At 41.7% G+C, this 15,375-nt stretch overlaps 1 protein-coding gene across 5 annotated transcripts in view; it reads right to left on the reverse strand.

Annotated features, from left to right (window-relative positions):
* Positions 1 to 15,375, reverse strand: part of tenm3 (teneurin transmembrane protein 3) — a 198,728-nt gene that overhangs the window by 23,636 nt on the left and 159,717 nt on the right. For 3 of the 5 annotated variants that reach the window (XM_062387318.1, XM_062387316.1, XM_062387321.1), the window contains 5 exons: positions 10,091 to 10,162; positions 9,315 to 9,492; positions 6,224 to 6,244; positions 744 to 868; positions 432 to 539 (listed from right to left, as the gene is read on the reverse strand). In XM_062387318.1, coding sequence (XP_062243302.1) covers positions 432 to 539; positions 744 to 868; positions 6,224 to 6,244; positions 9,315 to 9,492; positions 10,091 to 10,162 — 504 coding nt within the window. The remainder of the gene's footprint in view (positions 1 to 431; positions 540 to 743; positions 869 to 6,223; positions 6,245 to 9,314; positions 9,493 to 10,090; positions 10,163 to 15,375) is intronic. The other 2 variants (XM_062387320.1, XM_062387317.1) reach the window with 1 other exon arrangement.

A 15,375-nucleotide genomic window follows, 5' to 3' on the forward strand; every position in this document is an offset into this window, starting at 1 on the left:
TGGATGAAGTTGTTAATCAATTTGATTATTATTTTAAACATTATTATTAGAAATATATAAATTAATTCTCCTGGAGGGAAATCAGGATGCAGCTTCAGCAGACAATACAAAAGTAAAGAAAACCATATCATGGATATTGATTGTAATACTGGATTTGACAGACAGAGATAACACTTTTCTGCACAGGAAACATTTTCACTTGAAGCATAAGCAGATCTGTGTGTTAGAAGCAGAAATTCGATTAGAATACTGTTTGTGGATTAGCTAAAGTTTTGTGACGTAATTACATCACAATCAGTTTTAAAAGACTGATTCCTTTGAATCAACAAGTTGCTCTTCAATCCTATACACCCCATTCTTCTCTGTGCACATGCCCAGTGCTGCTGATGTCTAACATTTCTCTAGCTTTATACATTTCTTGTGGAATGTACCCTTTGGTCCCAGTAGCTGTGCATCTGTAGCTTTTCTTCCATCTCCACAGCGTGCTTCATCAAAAGGAGGACACTGTTCACCTGTACCAGCGACTACTTCACCATTACCTGAGTAGACACACAAATACACACAATTAAATACACATGGACACACACACACACACACACGCAAACACTGTATTTATTGCAACAGTCTCTGGCCTGTGCCTTTTTAACATTTGAAGCAGTATGTTTGAGTACAATCCACAACTGAAAGCTTTGATTTCTTCCAACATGGCATTTCACCCCCCAAAAAATTAAGTGAATGCTTACTGATGAGGTCACGGGCACCGCTGAGCATCTTGGGTCGGTAGATTCGCCGCGAGTTGGTGTCAGATGCATACAACTGCCCTGTGACTGGGTCGGTTGCTAAATAGTAACGGTGAGCAGGGTTGTTGCTATGGAGGGTAGTGACCGAAAAAAAGGAAACAAAATATAGTTAGTTCATTCAAGTTGTATCTTAAACTATGATGCTATCAGCAAGATCCTGTTCGACTTTTGAACAAACACACTGAGTTCTGAGAAAAGACACCAAAAATCCATTGAAATATCACTATATGATCCAGATCGGAGACGGTTTATGGCTGTAAAAATATAAAAGATGGATGAGGAACTTCAAATGGAATTCAACAGAGCAGATTTACAACCTAATCTCAAAAGCATTATAATGTCAAATGAGTTGGTGTTAATGAAGACAAAAAGGACACACACACAGATATGTACATCTACAATATCCTCTGTTCATGAGTTTCTGGTTGGTCAAAAGCAGTATATGATCATGGGCTAATAAATAAGACAGCTAAACATAGACAGTGTGTTTAGACATTTTAGTCAGACTACACAATTTATTTACAAGAAAAACTCACTTAAACTCTCCTCATTTGCTGTGTTAGAATAGACGTAAAGTCTACTTATCATACACAGTGACATAAAAAGTAAATACAAAATAAGGGAAACATGCTTGGCAATGGAGAATAAAGAAAGACATCCATGACTGTGACTGTAAAAAAAAGTTAATTAAGTGATGTATATGTGCAATTAAGGATGTTGTGAATGATAAGAGAATAAAGATAATCAAACAGGAGGGAGGGCAAAAACATTCAGTTAACATGAAGGAGTGACCAAAGGTAATAAAAACATCAACATGGCGAGTCCTGCGAGAGGAAAGTTGTTTTTTTAATTAAAAGCGAAATTTAAATTAAAACTTTATTTGGATGAGTCAAAAATTCCAGGTATCCAATCATTTCCTTGCCGGTGGCAAAGTAGCTGTGCTTATAGAACTGCTTTGTAAGTCTATGAGAAGACAATTAAGTAGGTTAAATTTAATTTTCAGAAGGAAGGACAGTCAAAATAAACCAATCAGCCTAAAGCACAGAAAAGACCAAAAAGGTCTTTAAATTAAATACGTATTTCTTTGTTTGTCTGTGCTTTCGAGAAAAAACCTTACAAGCATTTTCTGATATTATGCCACTATTGAAGGGGCATCATTTGTGCCTTCCAAAACATTGCAAATCACTGTGTAAAAATTTGTTTTAAAGTATGACATGATAGGGAATTTAGTGAGTAACTTAATAAGTATTGGAATGGCTAAAATAACAATGGTGCGTTTATGGTAATAAATTATATGAGCCAGAATCTGTTACATTGAAATCACATGATGACTGTGATATACAGCAAAGTAAAAGAGATAAAAGAGGAACTTGTTTGCATTGCACGAAACTAAGGCGATGATGTAGGTGCATCATCACCTTAAAAACCACCCTAGACCCAGAGATTTTAATCAATTAGAGGCCAATATCTAATCTCCCCTTCATGTCTAAAATCTTAGAAAAAGAAGTAGCCAATCAGCTGTGTGATTTTCTCCAGGAAAATAATATATATTAAGACTTTCAGTCAGGGTTTAGAGCCAATCACAGTACAGAGACAGCCTTGGCAAAAGTCAGTAATGACCTTCTAATAGACTCTTATCAGGGATTTGTGTCTGTCCTCGTTCTGTTAGATACCATGCAGCATTCGACACAATTGACCATCAAATTTTATTACAGAGACTAGAACAGTTAATTAACATTAATGGAACCGCCCTTAACTGGTTTAAATCTTATTTTTCTGATCTCTCCCAATTCGTGGAAATTAATGATGAGTCATCTATGTGTACCTAAGTTAACCATGGTGTTCCACAGGGCTCCGTGCTCGGCCCAATTTTATTCTCATTATATCTGCTTCCATTAGGAAACATTATCAGGACACACTCTGTAAATTTCCACTGCTATGCGGATGACACCCAGTTATTCTTGGAATAAAACCTGAACAAAGTAATCAATTACCTAAACTTCGAGCATGTCTCAAGAACATAAAAACCTGGATGACCCGCAATTTTCTCTAATTAAACTCAGATAAAACAGAGGTTGTAATACTTGGCCCCAAACACCTTAGAGATACATTATCTCAAGATATAGCTGCGCTAGACGACATTGCCCTTGCTTCCAATGAAACAGTCAGGAACTTGGGAGTGATCTTCCATCCTGATTTATCCTTTAATAGTCACTGAAAACAAATTTCTAGGACAGCCTTTTCCCACCTGCGTAATATCTCAAAAATCAGACATGTCTTTTCGCAAAAGATGCAGAAAAACTAGTACACGACTTTGTTACATCGAGACTGGACTATTGTACTTCATTATTATCAGGCTCCAGCAGTAAGTCGTTAAAGACTCTACAGATTGTCCAAAATGCCGCAGCACGTGTGCTGACGAGAACCAAGAAAAGAGAGCACTTTTCTCCAATATTAGCATCGCTACACTGGCTTCCAGTTAAATCTAGAATAGAATTTAAAATTCTCCTCCTCACCTTCAGGGCCCTGAATAATATGGCACCTTTTTACCTTAAAGAGCTGTTAGTACCTTATCAACCCACTAGAGCACTCCGCTCCCAGAATTCAGGCCTACTTGTCGTCCCTAAAGTCTCTAAAAGTAGAGTAGGAGTCAGAGCTTTTAGCCATCAAGCCCCTCTCCTGTTGAATAATCTACCACTTTCAGTTCGGGAAGCAGACACCATCTGTTAATTTAAGAGTAGGCTCAAAACCGTCCTTTTTGATAAAGCTTATAGCTAGAGCTAATTAGTGCGGCAAAACGTAACTTGTTCTATTTTCTAAAATAGGAAGCGTTTATTCTAAAAAGGCATAGAGGTATTGATGGCTGATCTACTAAGTGGGCCACATGATTTTCATCGTACTATCATACAAACCAGTAGCCAGTCAGATTTACCTTGAGCCTCAGTGTAGCCTCAAGTTCGGCCTGTATCATTGTATCATTGATTACAGGGCAAAAACCCCTGATGACGCTAAGACGTAAAGGGAATTTATGACACATGACACACAGAGCTTCTCTTTCCAGCTTCTCCTTCCTCTTCTGCATCCCTATCCCCCTTCCCCGGAATCCCTTTGCTTTATCGCCCGCAGATCCAGGTCCTCTGTGGCCGCACCATGGATTACGATTTGTGGATTGCGCATCAGAGGTCGCAATGGTGGATCCAGTATTGCGGATTCTATATCGTGTGGGCTGATCATAGTGGTAATGGCGGATTCTGTGTCGCGTTGGCATCAGATTCCGGCGGTGGACCAGGACCGCGGCAGCGGTTCATGATGGATCCTAATAAGCGGCAGTGGACAGTGACTGTGGACTAAAGTGGCATCTGATCTGGATGGTGGATCATGATCCTGCTGGTTGCTGACCATAGACTATGATTGCAGCTGGACTGCTTGACATATCGTATTGAAGTTATCCTTCAAGATGTTTTCCCTCATCAATGCTTCTAAAAACTTAAATCTTGATGATGTTTTCCTCTACACTTGACATCTTTTGCACTTCTGTCCGTCCTGGGAGAGGGATCTCTCACATGTGGCTCTCTCTGAGGTTTCTACGTATTTTACCCTGTAAAAGGGTTTTAGTAGTTTTTCCTTATTCTTGCTGATGGTTAGGGACAGAGGATGTCACATCATGTTAAAGTCCTATGAGACGAATTTTGATTGTGTGAATATGGGCTATACAAATAAAATGTGATTGATTGATTGATTTTGCTGAGCACCTTGACGTCATGGGGTCAACATAAAGAAAATGTTGTGTGGAAAAAAAAGTTGGGAACATTCATGTGTATGTAAACGTCTTTAAGAATGAAGTACAAGCATCTGTCAAAGAGAAGTTCCTGTTAAAACTGTGTCTATCACTGACCGTGCTGGGCATTGTAAGGGGCCATAATGGGGCCATAATTGCACAGAGGGTCCCTGAGTACTATTAGTACAATCAGAGTATTACAAATGATGTGTGTGTTCTGTATTTAAACTATCAAAATGAATAACAGAACAAGCTCTCAAAAGTCACTGCCAGTAAACTGTACAAACTATCTATACTATACTACATCTACCTGCAACACTAACAACTGAGAGTGAATAAATGGACTATGTGAAATGTAATTAAGCTTTTCTTAATATTCATATATTTAGAGTCAGGAATGAATTTGGGACGTTATTTCATGTATATGATTTTTTTGTCAAGGTTTAAGTATGTCATTAATCTGTCAACTACTGGATGTGAGTGGGCAGGACAGAGTCCCTCCAGTTGAGCAAAACTGTTCAGCAAGCCAGAAGGGTATCAAAGGATAAAGGACGTGGTCAAAATCCAAGTCTTCCCCATCTGCTGCTCTAAACTTGTCCATAGGGGCATGTCGTATGACTGACACCATACAGTGAGCTAAATTAGACTTTTCTAAGATAACTTTATAGAAAGGACTCTGTGAATAATGGTGGTGTCTGCTGATGAATGAGAGCTGCCTCTTTGTATGAAAAAGATTTATGAGAGATCAATGCAGTTGTTGTATTCCAATTATACTCACTGACCCTATTATTGCCAACAGCCAAACTGATGTAATCAAAACTGATCCTCAGATAAACATTCTTTCAGAGAGGAATGGAAACAACATATCATCGAGGGAGCAAGCACATACGGCGAGCAGAAATGGCATTGGCATATCTCTATGAAGGGTAGAAGATGACGTCAATACAGTCTTGACAGAACAGTTGATTCAAAGTATTCTTATTTCCTGAGGTATGTAATACCAAGACAATCTCAAAGTCTAGCAGAGAACAACTATGTGGGTCTACTCTTTATAGTGCATGAAGTAAAGAGATTCGATTCATCACATTGGGTTCTCTAGATAATTTGCAATTCCCAACATTCAGGAAGAATTTCCCCTACATGTGCCAAGAGCTCCATCTATTGTTGTTTAGACATTTTTTAACTAGTCTAATAAGAGGTAAGAATATGTTTTCTGGGTAGTGATGCTTCATCATCTTCTCATGTTTGACTGAGGGCAGACAGGACACCACATTAACTCACTGTTGAGGTACAAAGTGGAATTATGAAATTGGATAGGCCAAGACTATCTAGTTAGCATGCTAACTTCTATAAATATCTCTGCAACACTTAATGTCTTTAGTATAACATCTAATTGGTATTCACATTATGTTAAGTCTAGCTAACTGTGGAATGTTGTAAACTAACAACAGTATTAATAGACCTATATTAATTAGGATACAAACAATTTAATATTAAGGTCTCCTTGATACTCTGCAACCTACTGCTAAGGTCTAAAAGCTGCTTGGAATTAGGAACAATGATTGTTTTTATTGAAAGATGGAATATGCACAGACAAAACTGGTGAACAAGCAACATACAATGCACAGTGATTAGTCATTCTTACCTATGTCTGAAGTCTTTATTTCTTTAACACAGAGCAAGCAAGCAAGCAAGGATAGAAAACAGAAGAAACAAGAGTTAGTCGACATTGATGCTTGATAGACATTACAACAAAAAGAACCCTTACTTGGAAACAGAGAAACAAAGGAATAATTAGAAGTTTGGAAATGGAATTATAGCTCATTGGAGTCAACAGGGAATAGTTTTCAGACCGTTTGGAACTTTTAAGAAATTAGCACTATAAAGTCGGCCAGAAGCATGTTAGTATGTTTTGAAAGCAGACTTTAAATGTCATGTTTTTCTTATCTTTAACACTGAGTAAGGTCTAAGTATCTCGGACAAGATGGCCGGGCGTGTAGACGCAGCGACCACTCATGCTCCCGACAAAGCGGTGTTTTGTTTATTTAATAAGTGTTTGTCTGGAAGTTTTCCGTGTTCGTCTCGTCTGTCTGCGTCGGATTACAAGTACAGTAAACAGGCTCTGTTAGACATCTGCAAGATTAACAACGGGTTGGATACTACAACAGAGACAACCTACAAGGAGCTTGGATTACTTCGCCAGCCCTTGATTACATCGAGCCCGATTTCGACTACAGCCCCGATAAAGAGATGTTGGAAACGGTGTGCGAGGAAGCAGAAGAGGGGCAAGCGCGGAGGTATCCGAGCTAGGCTAGCGGCTAACCCAACTTGCCCAGCCAGACCATCCATGGCTAACTCACGATCCTTGGACAATAAAATGGATCATATACGACTGCTGAGGTCAGCGAATCGGACAGTGAGTAACTGCTGTGTGCTTGTTTTCACTGAAACATGGCTTAATGACAACATCCCAGACTCCGCTGTACATCTTGAGCAGCTAACATGCTATCAGGCGGACAGAGCCCTCGTCACTCTCCACTATCAACCCCCGGAAAGCAACAGGCCCAGACAACATTCCAGGCCATGTGCAGAGGAGCTTAAGGACATCTTCACGGATATCTTCAACACTTCTCTGAGTCAGGCTGCTGTTCCATCGCATTTCAAGACCTCCATCATTATACCTGTGCCAAACAAACCGGCTCCATCCTGCTTCAATGACTATCGCCCTGTGGCACTGACCCCCATCGTTATGAAGTGCTTTGAACGGCTATTCATGTCTCACATCGAGTCCATCCTCCCCCCCACCCTGGACCCCTTTCAGTTTGCATATCGGGGCCAAACGTTCCACAGAGGAAGCAATCTGCTCTGCTCTCCGCCCAGCCCTCACCCACCTGGAAAACGCGGACTCACATGTGAGAATGCTTTTCATAGACTTTAGTTCAGCGTTTAACACTATAATCCCACAACAACTCATCTGTAAACTGAACCAGCTGGGGCCCAACACCTCCCTTTGCAATTGGATTCTGGACTTCCTCAGTGAGAGGCCACAAGCAGTACGGTTTTGGCAACAACACCTTGAGCAGCATCACACTCAGCACAGGGGCCCCACAAGGCTGTGTGCTCAGTCCCCTGCTCTTCACCCTGCTGACTCACGACTGCACATCAACCTACAGCACCAATCACATAGTGAAGTTTGCGGACAACACAACTCTGGTGAGTCTCATCACCAAGAACGATGAGACCCACTACAGGAAGGAGGTCCACCTTTTGACCACCTGAAGCAGAAACAACAACCTCCTGCTGAATGTCAGCAAGACAAAGGAGATTGTGGTTGACTTCAGGAAAATCAACACTGAGCACCTACCACTGACTATCGATGGTGTTGCTGTGGAGCGAGTGAGCAGCACCAAATTCCTGGGGGTGCACATCAGTGAGGACCTCTCCTAGGCCACCAACTCTGCATCACTGGAGAAGAAAGCCCAGCGGCGCCTCTAATTCCTTCGCAAACTCAAGAGATTGAGAACCCCCATACCTATCCTTAAAACATTCTACCGGGGCACCATTGAAAGCATCCTGTCCAGCTGCATCACTGTGTGGGGCAGTAGCTGCACTGCACACAGCAGGAAAAAACTGCATTGCACAGTAAACACAGCCGGTAAGATCATTGGTGCCCCACTCCCTTCCTTGCAAGACACTTACACCACCCGCCTCACCCGGAAAGCTACCTCGATTGTGAGTGACACCAGCCACCCCGCACACGGTCTGTTCAGCCTCCTACCCTCTGGAAGAAGGTGTAGGAGCCTCCGTTGCCACACCACCAGACTCAGAAGTAGTTTCATACACCAAGCTGTCAGGAAGCTAAATTATCTCCCCTAACTCTCACCAGCCATATCCTCCAGTCTGACAGGAAGCTTAACCCCCCCCCCCCCCAAAAAAAGACAAAACACTCAGGACTCTGTAACAAACTGTCTCTTGTACTTTTTGCACTTTTATCACTTTAATCACTACGTTTACACTTTAGAGAACCTTTTGCTGCTGTACTAAAAAATCTGTATGTTTACTTAGTATTAGGAAATGTCTTGTGTTATCTGTTTTGCCTGTGCACTTTATATGTTTCACTGTGGGAGAGTGGGAGACGTCGTATCGATTCCTTGTATGTCTTAAAAATGTAAGAAATTGACAATAAAGCTACTTTATCTTTTATCTTTTATTCATATGTTTATAACAGTAGTGGTACAATGCCCAAGCTGGCAATGCGTTTCTCCTACTCTACCTTTACACTTTCAAGTACTGCTTAAATGCCCTCCAAGACACATGAGTCGAGCTGAACAGTTGAGTGCATTAAGGAATGATGGCAAGAGAACTTAGGCGGAGCAATTAATTCAAATGCATAAGACTAAATGGCAAGGCGACTTTTCACTACTTTATATATGTTTTTCTGTCTCTGGGCTACTAGAGCAGAAAGATCAAAATAGGATGTCTAGGTCTGACAACATGTCAATCTGTAGAATGTTTAGATATGGATCCCCAAATGACAATAATTGGGACTAAATCCACAAACTCAGAACAATTGTTGTCTATTTTCCCCTTTTTCCCACAAGTGCTGGACCTGTAGAAATTTGTCAGCAGGGAGACTGACCTCAGCTTAACATGGTCCCTGCTCTGTAAGAGCATGAGCTCAAATTAAATTCTAGTACCACCATCACCAACCATCCTCCCTCCTTTTGCTCTCTTACCTTAGCTCCATGACACTTGTAACATTCCCAGACGGGAAGATCCTCCTGATGTAGTTGAAGTCTCCAACAAAGATACTGCCATCTGCCCCACAGGCCAGAGCAAGAGGTGCCAGGAGCTTGTTGCCCTCCGCCTGCCCATTACAGCTGGGGCAGGAGATGCTGCGTCGACGACCATTTCCTAGAAAAGGATGTAAAAATATATTTTTTACCCATTGCTTCATTGGTTTCTGCTCCACATGAGAGACAGGCTATTTCGAAGACTCATTCCATTATAGTTTTATCAGACCAGGTTGTTGAACAACGTTATGGGTGTTACATTATTACACTTTCAGTTAAAAACAAATGGGCAGTGACACCATGGGTCAGAGCAATATGATTTAGTGGTGCCAAGGACTGCAGCAGATTAGAAAATAGACATTAAAATTTAATAAAAAAAAGCACAACAGTTGAAGTTCCTCTGAGGCCACTAGAACCAATAATTCTGTCTCCAAACACATTCAATCTTCAATTCTGTCATTAAGTCAGTAATGATTTCACAAGAACTCATCACGGTTTAATATTGGAAAGGTTCTAATTAAATAAAGGACCTTTCTTAATGTTTAGGGTTTTGTTGACACCAGCAAAAAAAAAGCACATTGCCCTGGAAAATGTTATGTTCTGGGTGACCAACAGATTACTATGGCTCCCTGAAATCACTCACGCAAGTCAAGGTTAATGACCAACAATCAAGAAATCACATTTTCGTGATTGAAATCATCATTTTGATCTGTACTTACCCATGATGCTGCTGATGACAGGGGGCTGCTGGGAGATGAAAATGTTCTCACCATTACCTCTGTACAATATACCTAGTGGAGGGAAGATATGAAGATGAGCGATAGGAGCACAGACAGGCAGCAGAGAGAAAATACAGCTGCCATTCAATTATCATATCATCCTTTAGTTACTGCGTTTGAGCCACTCTGCTCTTCTAGAGAGTCGGGTTCTCACCTTTTTCTCCATGAGGCACGAGCGATTCAAGGCAAAACAGCCAGGGAGAACGATAAATATATGCAAAGAGGGGTTTCCTTCTTCAGTCTTGGTGACTTATACAGGTGGTTTAGATTTCCCAATGATCAAGACCCATCACTTTCCGATATAGCTGAGGTGGAAGTAGGGAATGCTAGGCTAGTATCATTCCTTATTTCTGTATAGAGATCTATACATTGTCCACAAACAGAGAGAAAGTGAGATAAGGAGCGGGATGGCGCCTCTTTAATGAAACCACAGCTATGCAGTTGTTGGGCCACAGTCCAGAGGCTGAACACCAGACACTGGAGCCGACGGTGAGGACAAAGGGTCGTAAAACTTTTGGAGGGAAAACATTCTCCAGCAGGCCTGAGAATCTCCCCCTGGTGGTTGGGAAATGTCCTGAAGAGCCTTCAGGACCCCCGCTGAGTTCCAAGCCCCGCCCACTGAGGTCCAACTCTGACACTCAATTGGCTTAAAGCCAGCATCATCCTATGACCAGCACCTCAAGGAGGCAGAACCTCTCAGGTAGAATAAAACCACTGAGACATCAATGATCGCTGCCATTTTCCCTGCTCTGAAGACGTCAACAGACCCCTCCGGGTCTTTCCAGATGATTTAGTTGCTAAAGGGGGCAACCAGAGTTATTTTCTTTCATTTCTTTCATTTTCTTTTATCTTAAGTCTGATCTTACTTTGATAGAGACTATTTTTGTTTTTAACTTGAAAAGGCCGTGCACAGGAACTCACTCGCTCGCTGGCCGAGCTCAGAGACTTTCTTTCCAAATCCACAGCTGCGTCAACCGCTGCTCATCCCTGCAGAAGAGACGAAGCCGAATCCCGTTCCAAGAGCAAGAGACTTCGCTCTTTTCGGTCCAGCGCTGACCTCCGTTGCAACCACGAGACCCACCGGAGCACCGCTTAAGAGACCAGGACACTGATTTGTTTTCCAGGAATCCGCCCGTTCGCACGCATCCTGAGGTTTAACGACAGATTCACTGGACTTCCGGGAAATCCGCGCCCCACGCGCAAGCAACACCGCGGAGGTCACAGTAAGAGGCTTTATTGTCTGGGCAGAGACTAGTTTAAATACTTAGCGTGTCATTTGTTTGATTGTATGTTTGTTTGTAGATCGCTGATCTGTTTTTAGCCGTGCTACACGGGCGGGCCGAGACGACACATCCGGTTTCTTTGTTTACTGTGTTTTTGGGAAGAGCGCGGTACAGAGCCGGCGCTTCCTTTTTGCGTGTTACCGTCAGAGATATTGTGCGGAGATTTACATCTGTTAAAAGATAAATCTCACGTAACTGGACTGCCTGCTTTGCTAGTAGTTGTCTCTGACGATGTTTCTCTCTCTCTCTCTCTCTCTCTCTCTCTCTCTCTCTCTCTCTCTCTCTCTCTCTCTCTCTCTCTCTCTCTCTCTCTCTCTCTCTCTCTCTCTCTCTCTCTCTCTCTCTCTCTCTCTCTCTCTCTCTCTCTCTCTCTCTCTCTCTCTCTCTCTCTCTCTCTCTCTCTCTCTCTCTCTCTCTCTCCTCCTAAACCTGTTTTTACACACGTCCCGACCTACATTTATACATTTCATGTTACATGGAGAAATCTAGATTTAACGAGCATTTATACATCTCGACGCCATTCGGCGTCAAAACCACGAGATAAGAAATCTCTTTGTCTTAAAGATCCCCTTTGTTAAGGTCAGTGACCAGCAGCCATTTTGCTTTTCGCAACGTGGCGTCACTAAGGTAACCTCCATCTTGGAAGTACGTGAATGTAACATCACCTTGAATTCGGCCAGAGGACGTCACCACGTCATTACGCCATAGCCACTCCCCTTTCTCTTTCTTACACACACACACAGACAGGCAGACACACACGACCACACACACACACATAGATACTCCGTATTACATGTGTGACAATTGTGATAAGTGCTGCTGCTGTTGTTACCATCTTTGAAATATTGGAGTTTGTTAAATGAAGAATCATTGAAATAACATTAACTTTATTTCCCCTTTTTAATAAATACTTTTGTAATTAAAGTATTTGTATTTCTGTGATTATTTGTGCATATGTATGTGTATACAGCTGGATTACTATAGCCTGTGTTCGAACTTAAAACCCTTCATTGTTTATTATATAATCATTAATACTAAATATTGAGATTATTAATATAACCTATATCATTGAGACTGATATTTAAAGATTGAATTGTTGGTCCCTGTAACCAGGGTGGTGCCCCGCGACAATAAGCAATGATTACAGATTTGTATTATTCTTAATTGATAATTTTATTGTTTTCATTAATTATTTTAACTATTATTAATGGATAACCGTATCATTTCTAATTAAATGTGTTACTATTCGTAATTAATAGCTTTATCATTTTTTGATTATTTTTAAGAAATAATTGTTATTTTAATAATCATATTTCATGATTATTAATAATTAGCCAACGTCAATTCTACTCCTACTATTGCACAACATAAATGGTGCCCCGTGTGAGGCTATATAACTCCAGCTGTATCATAATACTGTGTACAATGATCCAGATTCATTGTCAAAGAAAGAATTTTTTTTTAATTTCTAAATTCCCCTGAACCTTTGCAACACAGGTATACTCGTGCCTTGCGTATCTGTGATTGGCTGCAGAGTGTAATCGGTGGTTGTGTATTCGCGATGCACAATAATTATAAGTAATTTCCTAAAGAGAAACATAATTCGGAAATGTATTTCTCTCTGAAATTTTTATTTGTAATCCCTTTGCACCTGTGCCAAGCAGGTATACTATTGCCTTGTGTATCCGTTGTTGGATGCTTATTGCATATTAGTGGTTGTGTCATCTCAATGCACGATAATTATAATTAATTTTCTTAAGAGGAAAACAATTATGGAAATGTATTTCTCTTTGAATTTTCGTTATTCTTTATCCCCTTTGCTAAACAGACGTTGTGTATCACTATGGTTGGTTGCTGACTACGTTTCAGTAGTTTAGTAATTTTTTTTTATTGGAGAATTTCTGCATGCTTTGAATTTCAAAGAGACTAACTAGATTTGAGAGACTAGTTACGAGTAGACTAGTTGTTAACCAACTAGGTCTAAAGGATTGAGCCATCGAGCTATCCTACATAGCGCTACTATATAGACACAGAGTGAGGCTCACCTGTGCATCTTGTGTAGTGTTTATTAAGTTTTATTCGCTTTAACCTAAGCAAGCTTGAGCAGCCCACCAGGTGCGATTCGCAATCAGAAGATGAGTAGCATGGACCACCCTGGGGCGAGGGCTCCCTCAAGGCCAGACGACCTGTCGGGGACAGTCGCCAGTCTGAAGAATTTTATAGTGATGCTATAATTAAGTTTTTATCCGCTTTTACCTAAGCAAGCTTGAGCAGCCCACCAGGTGCTTTCGCACTCAGAAGATGAGTAGCATGGACCACCCTGGGGCGAGGGCTCCCTCAAGGCCAGACGACCTGTCAGGGACAGTCGCCAGTCTGATCAATTTTTCCAAGTGATGAAGTGAGTTAGTTGAGGGATTATGATTTAAGTTAATGCGATCCAAGGATTGAAGAACTGACCATACACCTCAACAACACCACTGGTCCGAAATTGAGTTTATCCTATGTTCTGGGTCACCTGGCACTCCTCTGCAAACAGAGGGCCACGCGACAAGCCCAAGAACATGTTGATGCGCTCAGAGTCATGCTAGCAGCATGCCTGGCGGAGCAAGAACAAAAATCCCACAATCGGTTTAGATCTCATTATATGAATACCTCTCAACAGAGAAGTTATTTTTAGCCAATGGAAACCATATCAGTACCAGGAGTATAGATATGGTGACCGAAACCCAAAACATGGGATGCATTCTGGGACAGGAGTTAATGCGGAGAAGTGTGGCTGAAACAGAGAGACATTGTGCCACCTGTTCCTCCAAGCTCTCCTAAAAGACCAGACACTGATCCCCATGTGCAAAACTAAACAAAACTCCCTCTCCCCTCCACATCTGAAAAGGGGGGGAGAAATCCCAACTCCAAACAGAGAGACCACTCAAACCACTCACATCATCAATAGTTGCATGTCTTAGACCATCTGTCAGTAAATTGTATAACGTATGTTCAGGTAGTGAACCTTCTTAGACCTCGTTGAGTGAATCTTGAAGTTCTCTACCACTACGGTTGTGCAGCCGTCCCGGGTAAACTTGGCAATTTACTCTTGGCAGTGCAATTTCCTATATCGGTAGATCTGCAGAACCTAGGAGTAGGATTCATCCTTAATTTACCGATTAGCGAACAACCGAACGTGATTCGCCGTTCTAAATGTGGTGGTTTGACAAGATAACACATGTTTACCTCAGACACCAGCACATACTCAGAATTTCCTTCTGTTTCCTTTTCTTTCATTTCACTCTTCACCGAAATTCATTTGGTATTGTAACAATAACTGCTGATAAGCATTATGTGAAATTGAAAATGTGTGCCGTGTTTTAGAATATATGTTATTTAGCCTGTCTGCCCAGACAATTACCTCTCTCTGTTTAGACTCATGCCTCAAAGACAATTATGCCTCTCTGCCTCATAATGAACTAACTTTCACTGCTTCAACTCCACTCAAGGATTCCCTGTCATGGATTATAACTGGACTCTTGACCTACCTTGCCCTGGAAACCGGGGTCACAACCCAATCTCCAGACCAAAAGGGGGAATGTTGGGCCACAGTCCAGAGGCTGAACACCAGACACTGGAGCCGACGGTGAGGACAAAGGGTCGTAAAACTTTTGGAGGGAAAACATTCTCCAGCAGGCCTGAGAATCTCCCCCTGGTGGTTGGGAAATGTCCTGAAGAGCCTTCAGGACCCCCGCTGAGTTCCAAGCCCCGCCCACTGAGGTCCAACTCTGACACTCAATTGGCTTAAAGCCAGCATCATCCTATGACCAGCACCTCAAGGAGGCAGAAACCTCTCAGGTAGAATAAAACCACTGAGACATCAATGATCGCTGCCATTTTCCCTGCTCTGAAGACGTCAACAGACCCCTCCGGGTCTTTCCAGATGATTTAGTTGCTAAA

The sequence above is a fragment of the Platichthys flesus genome, chromosome 5 (assembly GCF_949316205.1).
Source record: "Platichthys flesus chromosome 5, fPlaFle2.1, whole genome shotgun sequence".
Classification (NCBI taxonomy): Eukaryota; Metazoa; Chordata; class Actinopteri; order Pleuronectiformes; family Pleuronectidae; genus Platichthys; species Platichthys flesus.